Raw genomic sequence first — 14,640 nt, 5'->3', positions numbered from 1 at the left:
TGATTTATTCCTCTTTTCATTTTCCCCCTTACAAGAAAAACAGCATTACTTTTGTTTCTAATCCTCCTAGGGTGATTTCACTGAAAAGTATCTATCAATTACTTGGTTGAATAACTCAACTCTAACTCTATGCTTTCTGAATGTCAAAAGCTATGTTAAGATAGGCCTTTCTCTTTACAAAGGTCTGAAATTTAGGAAGGATTTTAAAAGACTATCTTATCTTTTAAAAGAATGTTTTGCAGTGCCAAAGAGTGAGTTTTCAAATGAAGGTCTAATTCTTAATTTTTCACCATATCCTAATGTAGCCACTATTATTACTTATTACTGTAGAACTCTTCTGTGTTTTAAATCTTCTGAAATATAGTGCTTTTCAACTGCTTGTAAAATCAACTCCTTATCACTATAGTCTTGAAATTTAAACGAGGATTACATGAGTGAAGAGAAGTTGGGATTACCTCTATTGGCATCTTGTGAATTCTGCTAATTTTTAATCTTTCCCTTGTTTTCAACTTTTTTGGTAAATTTTTTATACAATGTCCTTAAATCTCACCATCAAATTATTTTCTTTTTCACTTTCAGAAAGATTATTCTTAAATTTTCTCCCTTTTCTTTGTCCTTCATATTTAGAACTTTTTTCTGCATAGCTTCCAAGTCTGCTTCCCTTTTCTTAAATGTTGTATTGATGATTTTTAAAACTGCTGCTATTTCTTGTCCTCCCAATAGAGTCCTCTCTCATAGCAAAGAAATATATTTAAGCAAAACAAACTGAAACATTATTTCTAAAAACGTGCTTCATTCTACACTACCACACATTCACTCTATCACCTCTCTACTGAGAGGAAGCAAGTAGGCCTCACAATCAATCTTTTAGATACAAAATCCATATCTGCTTCTTACTGAGTAACTTTCTGGGTATTTTCCTCTCCTGCTTCCTCCATTATTTTAACATTCTATTTTGTGGGGAAATAATTCTGTTTTCTTCTGAATCATTGTGTTATTTAAATTCTCCAGAGATAATTCTACATTGCCAATTTATCAACATCTTACTTTAAGGCCCCTTAATTGGAATAAACATTTTATCTTATTTCATAATGTTTTTGCTAATTTCATTTCTTCCTTTCATTCTTACAATGTGTTTAATATTTATTTTGTTGCATCTTGAGAATATACTAGTTTTGCTGCTGTTGGTACTGTTAATGATCTAGAATAGTTTCTTCTGGCATTTTTTTTCCCTTGGTTTTTTAATTAAGTACATTTTTTCACTGTGTTAAAACTTGAGTTTCCTGATTTTTTTGAGTGGTTTGCAAACACTTTTATTTTGAGGATTTCTGGTACCTTTGAGTAAAATACAGATCTTTCTTTTCCATCCTTGCATCCCACTTCTTTCTACACACATAGTTACCATTTTAGTTCAGGCCTTCATCACTTCTTACCTAGATTTTACAACAATTTCCTTAATGGTCTCCCTGACCGAAGGTTCTTGTAACTCTACTACCAAAGTATGAAAATCAAGTGTATATCTGACCATGTAATATCCCTACTCAAACTATAACAATGGCTCCCTAATGCCCCCAGGATTAAAATATAAAATCTGTTTGGCTTGAAGCCTTTTATAACCTGGCACCAACCTATGTTTTGACCCTTATTGGACATTATTTCCCTTCCCAGAGTCTGTGATACAAACTGTACTCATATAAAATATTCATCTCCCATCTCCAAGCCTTTAAGTGACAGTCCCACATGCCTAGAATGCAATCCCTCTGTCTCACCAAATCTTTTTCTGTAAGATGCTACTCAAAACAATATCTTCGGAATGAAGTCTTTTCCTGAGCTCCCCATTACTAGTGCCACTGTTCCCAAACTACCTTGTATTTAACTACTTTGTACTGTATTTATTTACTTTACATTTATGCAATATATTTTCATATTGTTTTCCCCTCCACTAAAATATAAGCTTCTTCTTAGGAGGGACTGTTTTACCATTCATATTTGATTCCCTAGCAGTGCCTGGTACATGTGGGTGCTTAATAAATGCTTTCTGAATGTTTGATTTCTAACACAATCTAACCTAAGAAATGCTTTGATTTACTCATCCTCCTAAATAAAGTAAAGAGATGAGAAGACTTTTTATATGAGTGGCTTTGTAGTACTGGGTGAATGTGTCTACCTTTATCGCTCACAGCTTAAAGTAACAGCTGAATCTGTGATTCAAGCAGAGAATTTTTATTGCTTCTGTAAGTGGAAATATATGTCCAATACTACACACCAAATTATATAAATTTTTAATTAATCCAAGGAGAAATAACAGCTGACTGCCAACTTCTAACCCCTAGTCTTATCACCTGAGGCATGCCAAATACCCAGAAACTCAGGAACCTGAGAGATTCATTAACACTTAATGTTAATCATCCTAGGCTTCAAGTAGAAAAATGAGGTTAGATTATCTCTAAGTCTCTTTTGAATTCTAAATCCTATGACCCTAAATTCCACTAAATATTCCAATAGCATTATAATTTGTTATTCTAATACAGTGAAGCAAGTTTCCTCACAATATAATTTCACTTCCTCTACCTCTAATACTGTACTCAAGATATCCACTGTACTCAATACCAGAGATTCATACTATACTTAATGTCATTTCTTAAGGGCTAGAGGATGGAGCAGTAAATTCCTCCTAAAGCCTTCCTTTGTAGAGGGCTCCAAACTCTTAGAACTTTCCAGGTAACTTTCCATTTTCCATCAGAAGTTTTGCTTAGTTTTGACTTTCGCTACCCCACCCCTTTTTCTTCCCCCATTAGACTGTAGCCTGGGTTGAGGATGGTCTTTCTTTTTCTCACTGGTATCCCTAGTGCTTAGCACAGGCCCTGGCATATAGTAGAAGCTCAACACATACTTATTAAATTGAATTCTTATAGCTCAGAAGAATGAGAAAACTTTTTTAGATAACTGGGGAATTTTTTTACACTCTTATCTTACAGGTTGTCCAGAACCCTTCCTCTTCTGCATTTAAAGGGTTAAATGATATTCTGTAACACTGAAACTTGCCTTTCCACTATATCTGTATTCAAATAGTGACTCTTCCAGCTATTCTCAACACAACTACCTCAGAATTACCTGTGTAGTAGTTCTACTTGAGGTAGAACACGACTATCTGTGTTCTACCTCAGAAAACAGGCACTTAGACAAAAGTGTAAGAGTTGAAAACATGATTGGCTTTTTTTTTAGCAGTCTATAGAAAACACAAGCAAAATCCTCCTTGGACCTCAGTTTCCTTATCTATAAAACGAGGGGGACTGGAATTAGATTCTGTGAAAGTTCCTAATCTCAAATTATGTCATGGTGACTGATCTTTTTCTGAATTAGCTAATTTTAGGAGTTAGAGGAAGGAAGAAGCTGCCAAAAATGTTATTTAAAAACAACCTGGAGATGATCTGAATGATGATGTTCTGTGGGTGGACAGAGAACTAACTGTTAAAACTGGCCCATGAATGGGTCAGCAGATACCTGAAAATAGCCTGAAAAGCATAAAAATAATAATTTCATGGGAAAACATTCCATTATAATTACACCTCAAATTCATCAGACAACCTCATGAATCTTGCTAATTCAACACAGATCTTTCCATTGCAAGTTTTCACAGAACTTTCACCGTAGTTTCTATTGCATGTTCAAGTATCTAACTATGCATTTTGGCACTATAAGTTACCATTATTTTAAGTGGTCAAAAGTGGCCATGAGATTTATCTGAACCACTTTAGTGGTGCCATAAATTACATGAAGAATCCAGAGCAGCCCCTTGGGATGAAGAGCAAATTCAAAATATATTCTCACCTGCTCCCTGAAAATAGTGCTTAAGGATGGATAAAAGACACTATGGTCTTTACAAAAGCAGTTGACTTATGTCATGCTATGGTATGGTTTGTTCTATTTTTATAGTGGATTACAATTGAAGTAGTGAATAAGCTGTGTCTTAATGATAGAGCAGTAAAGATGTCATTAAGAATGTTTAAGAATAATTAGCAGAGAACTTTTTTAATCTTTCTTTTTAAATCTTTGTTACAAAGGAGGGCTAACTCAGTAGGAGAGAGGGAGAGACATAATTGGAAATGAATGTAATGTTAAAAACGGAAGGGTTGTGAACTGATCCAACAATTCTGGAGAACAATTTGGAACTATGCCCAAAGGGCTATAAAAACATGCGTACCCTTTGATCCAGCAATAGCACTTCTAGGGCTGTATCCCAAAGAGATCATACAAATGGGAAAAGGACCAACATGTACAAAAATATTCATAGCAGCTCTTTTTGTGGTGGAAAAGAATTGGAAATTGAGGGGATGTCCATCAATTGGGGAATGGCTGAACAAGTTGTGGTATATGAACGTAATGGATTATTTTATAAAAAAATGATGAGCAGGCAGACTTCAGAAAACCTGGAATGGCTTGTATGAACTGATGCTGATTGAAATGAGCAGAACCAGGAGAACACTGCACACAGTAAAAGCCACATTATGTGATGACTAACTGATGGACTTAGCTCTTCTCAGTAATACAAGGATCTCAGACATCTCGAAGGGAGTCATGGTGGAAAGTGCTATCCACATCCAGAAAAGGAACTGTAGAGTCTGAATGCAGATTGAAGCATACTGTTTGCTCTTTTTTTTCTTCTGTTTTTTTTTCTTCTTTCTTGTGGTTCCTTTTATTGTTTCTCATCCTTCTTTATAGCATGACTAATGTGAAAATATGCTTAATAGGAATGTATAAGTAGAGCCTATATCAGATTGCAAGCCCTCTTGGGAGGGGGGAGGAGAGAGAGGGGGAGAAAAATGGGAACTCAAAAGCTTATGGAGGTGAATGTTGAAAACTAAAAACTAATTAAATAATTAAATAAAAGAAGGTACTAAGATCACAAAAATGTTAGAGGGGAAAGTAAATTTATGAGGGTGCCCCACTCCATTAAAAAAAAAAGGTAATTAGCAAATAGCAGCAGTACCCAAGGAAGTATCTTGGAAATTGCTGATTCAAAGACTGCTGATCCATATCAATTTAGACATAAGTCTCTAGCAAACAGCCAAAGTGCTTTGCCCAAAGGTCAATTCCATTTAATATTTTTATTAGTAACTTGTCTGAAAACACAGATGCCTTGCTTATTTGATTTTCATATAGCTATACCTCCTGAATTTGTTCAAATACACTGAATGATCAAGGAAAGATTAAAAAAATACTTCAAGAGGCTGGAATAATGGGCCTCGTCCTAACAAGATGAATTTGAACAGGAATAAATGTAAAGCCTCGTATTTGGCTTTTAAAATCAAATGTACATCTAGCCATTCCGAAAGCAATTTGGAACTATGCCCCAAAATTTATTAAACTGTTTGTACCCTTTGACCCAACCATACCATCTATATCCCAAAGAGATCAAAGGAAGAGAAAAAAGACTCATGTACAAAAATATTTATGGCAGTTCTTTTTGTGGAAACAAAGCACTAGAATCTAAGGGTGTACCATCAACTGAGGAATGGCTAAACAAGTTATGGCATACAAATGTGATAGAATAATATTGTTTTATAAGAAATGTTGAAAGAGATCTTTTTCAGAGAAACCTGAGTTTCTTTAAATGAACTGATACAGAATGAAGTGACCAGAACAAGGAAAACAATTTATACAATAACACTACTGCAAAGACAGTTTTGAAGGACTAAGGAATCTGATCAGCTCAATGACAAACAACTATTCCAGAGACCTCATGATATAACATGCTACTCCCTCCTGACAGAAGTAAAGAACTCAGATTGCAGACTGAGACATTTTGCGTATGGCCAACATGGGAATCGGTTTTGATTATACATATATTTGTTCTTTTTTTCTTTTTTCAATTATGAGAAGGAGGTGTAGGAGGGAAAGAAGGCAGATTTTTGCTCAACGAGAAAAAGTTAAGGTCTTTTTAAGTTCTAAATCTCTGCTACTATATTGTAGAGAAGAGTAACTCATCAGGTATGCATTTAGAGTAGATTATCTCTGAGATCCCCTCAGGCTTTATGAGTCTATTATTTATCTATTATATTATCATATAGTATCTTATGAAGGAACATGACTGTGAGCACTAGTCAGGGCTTAGGAGTAAATACACATTGGTTATAATAAAGAATAAAAATTAAATTTTTCATGTATCTTTGCCTTAATGCAACTATAGAACTGTGAGGACTTCAGGCCATGGAATAGTTATCTTGGGGTGAGGGAATTTTGGCCTACAAATGTGGAGTTAGGAATTTGTCACTACCATTTAGTGCTTTAATGATTACTATGTTGTTATATTCCTAAGAAGCTCTAATGAGAGAAAGCCAACTACTTCCTCCAGGAAACCCATTCCACTTTATACCACACTAATTGTTAGGAAGTTCTTCCTTATCTCAGTCAACCAAAATGCATTTATTAAGTGCTTACGATAAGACAGCAATAGGCAAAACCCACCAGAAACAGTCCCTGTCCTCAACGTACTCATTTCTAATGGATGAAACAACAAGTTAATATAAGACATATGCAAAATAAGAGGAGGGTAATATAAGAGAGGAAAGGGAGGTGAGTGGCAGCCAACTAAGGCTTCCCACAGAATGCAGAATTTGAGTTGAGAATTGAAGGAAGCCATAGAAACTAAGAGGCAGCTAAGTGGCGCAATGGACAGAGTGCTAGGCTTGAAGTCAGGAAGACTGATCTTCCTGAGTTCACATCTGGGCTCAGACACTTACTAGCTACATGACCCTGGGCAAGTCACTTAACCCTATTTGCCTCAGTTTCCTCGTCAATAAAATGAGCTGGAAAAGGAAATGGCAGACCATTCTAGTATCTTGCCAGGAAAATCCCAAATGGGGGTCACAAAGATTCGGACACAACTGAAACGACTGAGCAACAATAACAAGAGGCAGAGTTGGGGAGGGAAAGCACTCCAGGCATTGGGATAGCCAGTGTAAAGGGGCAAAGATAGGAGGAGAGAGTGTCCTCTGGGAAGTCAGTAATTAGGCCAGCCAGAACATTGAGCATACAAAGAAAAGTGACTGGTAAAGAGACTGAAAGGTAAAAGCAGCTGGATTATAAAAAGCTTTAAATGCCAAACAAAGGTCATCCTATTTTATTCTACAGCTAACAGGAGGTGATTCTAATGAGTAGTGGGAGCTGACTGGGGCTCAGATCATGAGTTTCTTATTGCAAAAGTCAGACCTAAATCGAAGAAAGTAGGGAAAATCATCAGACCATATATGTATGACCTATATAATATCCCTTATGAATAGGAAGTGGAGGTGATAAATAGATTTAAGAGATTACATCTGATAGAGAGCCTGAAGAACTATGGACAGAGGTTTGCAAAATTGTATAGAAGGTAGCAACAAAAAACATTCCAAAGAAAAAGAGCAAGAAAGCAAAATGGCTGTCCAATGTGGCTTTACAATAGCTGAGGAAAGAAGGAAAGTGAAAGGAAAAGGGGAAAGAGAAAGATAAACAAAACTAAATGCAGAATTCCAGAGATTAGCAAGGAGAGATAAGGTTTTCTCAAATGAGCAATGCAAAGAAATAGAAAAAAATAATAGAATGGGAAAGACAAGATATCCCCTCAAGAAAATCTGAGATATATCAAGGAGAAAAGTTTCATGCAAAAAATGGGCATAAGAGACAAAAAAAAATGGTAGGGATTTAACAGAAGCAAAGAGATTAAGAAGAGGTGGTAAGAATACACAAAAGAATTATACAAGAAAGATCTTAACATTGCCTATAATCATGATGGTGTGGTTATCGATCTAGAGCTAGACACCCTGAGAATAAAGTCAAGTGGGCCTTAGGAAACATTGCTAACAATAAAGTGACTGGAGGTGATGGAATTCCAACTGAGCTATTTAAAACCCTAAAGATGATGCTGTTTAAGTGCTGCATTCAATATGCCAGCACATTTGGAAATCACTACAGTGGTCACTGGATTGGAAAAGATCAGTTTATGTCACAATCCTAATGATAGGCAATGCCAAGGTATGTTTAAATTACAGAACATCTGTGCTCATTTCACATGCCAGTTAGGTTATGCTTAAGATTCTGCAAGCTAGGCTTCAGCAATGGTTGTTGCCTTTGTCCTCGAAGAGGACTAAAATGACATCACTATGTTGGAGCAAGGTATGGTGTGTCCAATTGGCTGATCAGATCACTATGAGCTCTGAGGGCTCTACCATAATCAGGTACAATGTGAACTGAGAATTACCAGCAGTGAGAGAGGAATTAGAGACCAAATTGCCAACATTCACTAGATTATTAAGAAAGCAAGGGAGTTCCAGAAAAACATCTACTTCTGCTTTGCTGACTACACTAAAGTCTTTGACTATATGGATTACAATAAAATATAGCAAGTCCTCAGAGAGATGGGAGTAGCAGACCATCTTACTTGTCTCCTGAGGAACCTGTATGCAACAGTTAGAAATGAACATTGAACAACTGGTTGGGATGAGATTGGAAAAGGATGGAAAAAAAAAGATTGGAAAAGCATTACAATAAGGCTGCATATTGCCACCTTATTTATTTAACTTATATGCAGAGTACATCATGTGAAATGCCAGGTTGGAGGAATCAAAAGCCAGAATTAAGGTTACCAGGAGAAATAAATAATCTCACATATGCAGATGATACCACTCATGGCAAAAAGTGAAAAGGAATTAAGAAAGCCAATTGATGAGGGTTAAAAGAAAAGAGTATAAAAGCTGGCTTGAAGGTTAACATCAAAAAATCTAAGATCTTAACAACTGGCCCCATCATTCCCTGGCAAATAGAGTGAGAAGAAATGGAAGCAGGGTCAGGTTTTATATTCTTGGGCTCCAAGATCACTGCAGATGGCAATTGCAGCCATGAAATTAAAAGATGCTTGCTCCTTGGAATGAAAGCTACCTGGACAGCATACTAAAAAGTAGAGACATTACCTTGCCAACAAAGGTTCATAAAATCAAAGCTATGGTTTTTTCAGTAGCAATGTATGGCTGTGAGAGTTGGACTTTAAGGAAAGCTGAACACCGCAGAATCAACACTTTTGACTTACAGTGCTAAAGAAGACTTTTGAGAGCAAGCTACTCATTAGAAGATCAAATACTGAAACTGAAGTTGAAATACTCTGACCACATATGAGGACTCACTGGAAAAGACCCTGATGTTGGGAAACATTAAAGGTAAAAGGAAAAGGGGACAGCAGGGGATGAAATGGATGGATGGTGTCATGGAAACAATGAAAATGAATATGAACTTGGATAGACTTTGAGAGATCAAATGGAGGAAAAAAGGGCCTGGCATGCCATATCACAAAGAATTACATATGACTGAAAACAACAGAGAGTAACAAGGCCAAACAAGCACTTTAGGAAAATCATTTAACCAGCTGAGTGGAAGATGTATTGGAACAAGGAAAGAAGAGGCAGGGAGACCAATTAGAACACGATGTAATTGTCCAGGTGAGAAGTGATGAGGGAATGAATCAGGGTGAATGTGTGAATGGAGAAGGGATATATACAAGAGATGCTGTTTATGACAAGATTTGATAATGGATTAGATATTTGGGGTGAGAAAGGATGTGATGATGACATTGAAGTTGCAACTCTAGGCAAGAAGGATTTTCAAAAGTAATAGGGAAGTTGGGAAGGTGGAAGGTTTTGGGGGGCAAAGAAAATGGGTTCAGTTTTGGATATGCTGAGTTTGACTACCAGATATCCAGTTCCAGATGATCAAAAGGAAGCGATTATACACTGGAGCTCAGAACACAGGTCAGGGCTGGATATATTGATCTGGAAATCATCTACATAAATATGATACTTGACTCCGCGGGAGCTGATGAGATAACCAAACAAGTAAAAACAGAACTAGAAGAGGGGCCAGGGCAGGGACTTAGGGAACGACTATATTTAGTTCACATGACATGAAGAACCAGCAAAGGAGACTGAAAAGGAGGTTAGACAGATAGCAAGAGAATCATGTCAGGAAAAGCTAGAGGGAGAGAATATCAAAAGAATAGGGTGAGCAACAGTGTCAAAGGTTATAGAAGAATAAGGATTGAGAAAAGGCCAAGAGTTTTGGCAATTTAGAGGTCATTGGTACCTTTAGAAAGAGCAGTTTCAGTTGAATGATGAAGTCAGAAGCCAAATGAGACTGCAAAGGATTAGAGTTTGGAAGAGAGTATGAGGAAATGAAATGGAGGCACCCAGCGTGGATGGCTTTCTAGCAGAGAAAGAGAAGAGAGTAATGAGTTGGAAGGATTGTACTTGCCTCTCAACAACTACAGTATAGTGGATACTGAGAATACTTCCACATTTCAATATTAAAATCCAACCTTGTTCATATTTATTGGAAAAACTCCCCGCATGAGCACTGAACTAGGAGTCAGGAAACTTAAGTTCTATCTCTGCTGCTATCTTTGTGTTCTTGGCCAAATAATTTAATTGATATGGATTTTAATTTCACCATCTCTAAAGGATATGGATTAGATAGATGATGCACTAAAGATTTTCTTCCTTTTGCACCTCTATAATTCCATCACTCTATGATTCTAAATCATCTTTAAAGGAATCATCCGTTAGAACCATAGCAACAAGAGCCAGTACAGTCAAAGGAAGAGGAAGAGTACTGTCTTTAGAGTCAAGGGACCTGGGTTCAAGTGGTTTTTGTCACTTATCCATGGAACCTTTGGCAAGTTATTCAGTCTATCTGGATCTTGGTCTGTTCCCCTGCGAAATAAGGTTGAACTAGATGGTTTCTTTGGTCACTGCTAGCTCTAAGTTCTACGATCCTGTGAGCTATGACCTGGTTGGGAAATGCCTTGCCTTGTTACTATACCTAGGTGATAGCATATGCTATGAGGTAGTAAAAAGTCAAACAGAGATTAATATAAATTAATTGATAGGAGCGTCAAATCATTGCCATTGGGCTCAATAACAGGCCTGTATCATATACTATCAGTAATGATTTTCTTTGAAATTTATTTTGAAAACAACTGCTCAGTGAAGTTATATTTCAGATGGCTGCACTGTAATTCTTAGTCTTTAAACAGAGAATGTATGTGGCCTTTCCTCTTAAATGGCATTAATGAATTTCTCTAGCTCTTCCTCAAAAGTCCCAGCAGAAGGACAGGAAAGATTATTATGCAAATATGAAAATTTAATAATTATATAAGTACATTGGAAAGTGAAGTTCTAACCCTGTTTCTTCTTTTTTTCTTTTTAAGGCAAGTGGGGTTAAGTGACTTGCCCAGGGTCACACAGCTAGTAAGTGTCAAGTGTTTGGTCTGAGGCCAGATTCTAACCCTGTTTTCAAAAGTAAAACTGGATTCTAATTAAACTCTGGAGGCAATGTGTCTACAGAGATGAATAGAACCAATCTCTAATTCAGATTCTCTCAGTTAAATAACTTTGAGGCAGTATATAATATTGGACACATATACACAGGAGCCAGATTCACCCAATGTACACTCAAGCATCAGGCTTTATCTAGGCCTTATCTACTAAGTCATAGAAATTAGTGATCTGCATTGGGAACTCATAGGTCTTTTCCTTATTCCTCTGACCTTGAAGAAGACATTTACCTTCTATGAAGCTCAGTTTCCTTATCTGTAAAAAATGAATGGATCAGACTTGATGATGTCTATGGTCCCTTGCAGCTTGGAATCACATAATAGTCTTTACATTGAGTCCTTAGAGAGCCACCTTCTAACACGGAGATAGGATCTTTTGAGAATCTTCTGTTAGCAACATCTACGCAGTCAATAACATTCATTAAGCATCTATAGTGTACAAGGCACATACTAAGCACACTGCCCAATGGGTTTACATCTCCATTTATATATCCACCTAAAAACATCTCTACCTGGCTTTCTTCAGTTTTGAAGACATGGAACCAGCTAGCCAACAGGGAGCTAGACACAAATCTAAAATTTGGAAAACATGTTCTGCGCATAGCTTCTCAAATTCAAGTTTGAGGTTAACTATAAGAAGACATTTTTTTCCTCTTAAACTTCAGCATGGTAATCATGTCTGTGAACTCTATAAAACCTTCCATTTATTCACTTCCTAGGTATCTCTCACTTATCTTTCTCATTGACTCCCTGCATCATATTAACTTATTGGAAAAAACACTCAAAACCTAGTGTACCATGGCTGTGACTATAGGTCACTAGAGAAGACAATATTGGTGAAAAAAAACAAAAACAAAAATAAAACTCAGTTTGATATCAGGATGCATACCTGATGCTCACATTTTCAAGTTAAGAATCTTTTTCTTGTAGGTTACAAGATAGGATGCAAACATCATTGTACTCAGAGACCAACAAAGAAAAAGGTAATATGGATAAAAGTAGCAACTAAGTCATCAAAAACAAATGCAATTTTTCATCTTCTAACCCAGCCTCTGAATCTGTTCTATAGTTTCAGTCCATTCATTCCACTGACAATAGTCATTGTGTACAAGATGATATGGTGTTTTGAGAGTATGAATTAGTATCTTCTGAAGACAGACTAATATGCTAAATAGACACACCATTTCTGGTCAGGATTGTTTGCCTACCTACTGGTTATCTCCCATCTAGTCTAACCAGAACAATCTGAAGCTTGTCTTGTGGTCCTGGTCCTGCTGTAGTTTTTGATATAAGTAACTTAAAGGGAAATTGCCCTAGGTAGTGCCTCCAATCAAAACCAAAGATTTCCTCTATAAGAAACTTAGGGATAAGAACAGAATGAATATCAGGGAAAGATTCTGTTGGCATTGTTATTATTAGTAGTAGTAGTAGTAGTAACAATAACAGTGATAATTGGTATGACCTTGTATCTTTTAGCTTTTCAAAGCAATTTCACATAAACCACACTAGGAGGTGGTGGGCAAGCATTAGAGGTCACATTTTACAGAGGAGAATGCTGAGGTCAAAAGCATTTTAGTGAACTCAATCAAGCTTGAACTAACTGGGTGTAGGGCAAGGAATGGAACTTGGGTTTTCTAACCTTTTTACCCAGGAAGGAAAGGGAAATTGAAATGGTTCCTATAAGACAGAATATAGCCTGCCAACCACTTACTCTATAGCAAAGAAAACCAAATATGAGCTACTCCATTCATCCAGAGTGTCTCTGAAGTAAGAACTCCAACCAATGCTAGTTCCCTTCTAACCTTCCTCCCACCCATTAGAAGGACCATCAAATTAGATTTAGAGGCCAAAAAAAAACCTTAGAGGTCAAGCTTCCAGTCTCCCTATAACCAACAGCCAAAAGTATTCTTTCCATGGTAACAATGTTTCTAAGGTACAATGTTTGGAAGAAAGGAACTCTAATCACAGTCAAGTTTGCACTGACAAGTTACTCCCATTTCCTGTTTCTCCCCCTTCCCTTAAGCCCTACCCCTTTTCCAAGAAACTACATGATAAGGGATCGAGAAGAGATCCTCCTGAGAAAAGTAGCAACAGAGCTACCAGCATATCACCCAGTCCTCTTAAAATATTAGTCAGAAAGATTAAAAGCTGATCAAAATGAATGGAATATTCTAACGGCAAAGCTGTGTATTTTTAGAGATCTTTTCTAAAATGCTTAAGTAGAATTAAATCACTTTACCTGAGTTGTTTTTGCTCTTCTGCCTTGCATGCTGTTGCTATGGCTAATTTGTGAGTTGGTGGCACCTTCAGAAAGACAGTGAGATTTCCTACAGGGAAGTGTATTATAATTACTGTACGGAGGAGTATCCTCGGCAACAGCTGATGGCATCTTACGGTTTGCAAGATCTGGAACATCAGACATTAAATTCCCACAATATCCCACAAATTTGCTCCTTGGTCCATGATTTGCTTTTACGCCATTATTCTGGGGTACATACAAGACACCCAGGGAATTGGCACGGTGGCAGGTACTCAGCTGCTGTGAACCATCCCTGGCTTCCATCCCTCGATCCTCCCCACGGTCTCTTTCTTCCACTGAACCCAAGATCTCTTCGTTGCTTGTTAAATGTTCTTGGCTCAGATCAGACAGTGAAAATTCCAAACTGTCCTCCCGCCAGATATCTGCAGATTTTGAGCGTTTCTTTTTAAAGCTTGAAGTTTCCATGAATGTGGTCCCATTGGTTGTATAGGGACGCTGCCTTCTGCCTCCCTCAGGCAAATACATAGAGTCATTCCCATAAAGCCTGCTCTCCTCAGAGTCTGGCACGCTTTGTGCAGAGGCTGCTGTAAGGATTTTGCTGCTGTCTATACTAGGAGTGATGGAAGAATCGGTATGACAAGAGACAGGTCTCAAGCCCATACCCACCCGGCCCACCCACACTGGGCTCCCAAAATCTTCTAGGTTGCCTTCTTGGGAGAAGGGCTCCATGCCATTTTCTGCCAGAGACTGTGGGATGCTAGGGGTGCTGCTGGATCGAGTGCTCACTTCAGAATTCCTGTGGATCACCCTTGCGGAGGAAGCATGCCTCATCCGTCGGGTCTTGTTGGAGAGGCGAAGAGAATGGGATGTATGCTTCCTTGACAGGCTCCCCTGCTTCTCACCATAAAACCTGTGCTCTACATTTTGGCTTTCTGTATTTCCCATGGTTTTATGGTCTGTAAGACAAAGGGGTGTGGGGTGGAAGAAATTTGATTAATTGAATCACTAGTAGGTACAGGCA

General features: G+C 37.5%; 1 protein-coding gene across 1 annotated transcript in view; it reads right to left on the bottom strand.

Moving 5' to 3' along the window:
- The window catches only part of TIAM1 (TIAM Rac1 associated GEF 1), a 243,823-nt gene that overhangs the window by 122,020 nt on the left and 107,163 nt on the right, over positions 1–14,640 (bottom strand). The window contains 1 exon segment of the mRNA XM_078146537.1: positions 13,599–14,575. Coding sequence (XP_078002663.1) covers positions 13,599–14,564 — 966 coding nt within the window. The 5' untranslated portion in view covers positions 14,565–14,575.

Source organism: Phascolarctos cinereus, unplaced genomic scaffold (assembly GCF_003287225.1).
Source record: "Phascolarctos cinereus isolate Bilbo 61053 unplaced genomic scaffold, phaCin_HiC Scaffold_726;HRSCAF=1367, whole genome shotgun sequence".
Taxonomy (NCBI): Eukaryota; Metazoa; Chordata; class Mammalia; order Diprotodontia; family Phascolarctidae; genus Phascolarctos; species Phascolarctos cinereus.
The sequence above is the reverse complement of the archived record's forward strand: the minus strand, read 5'-3'. Positions and strand labels throughout refer to the sequence as shown.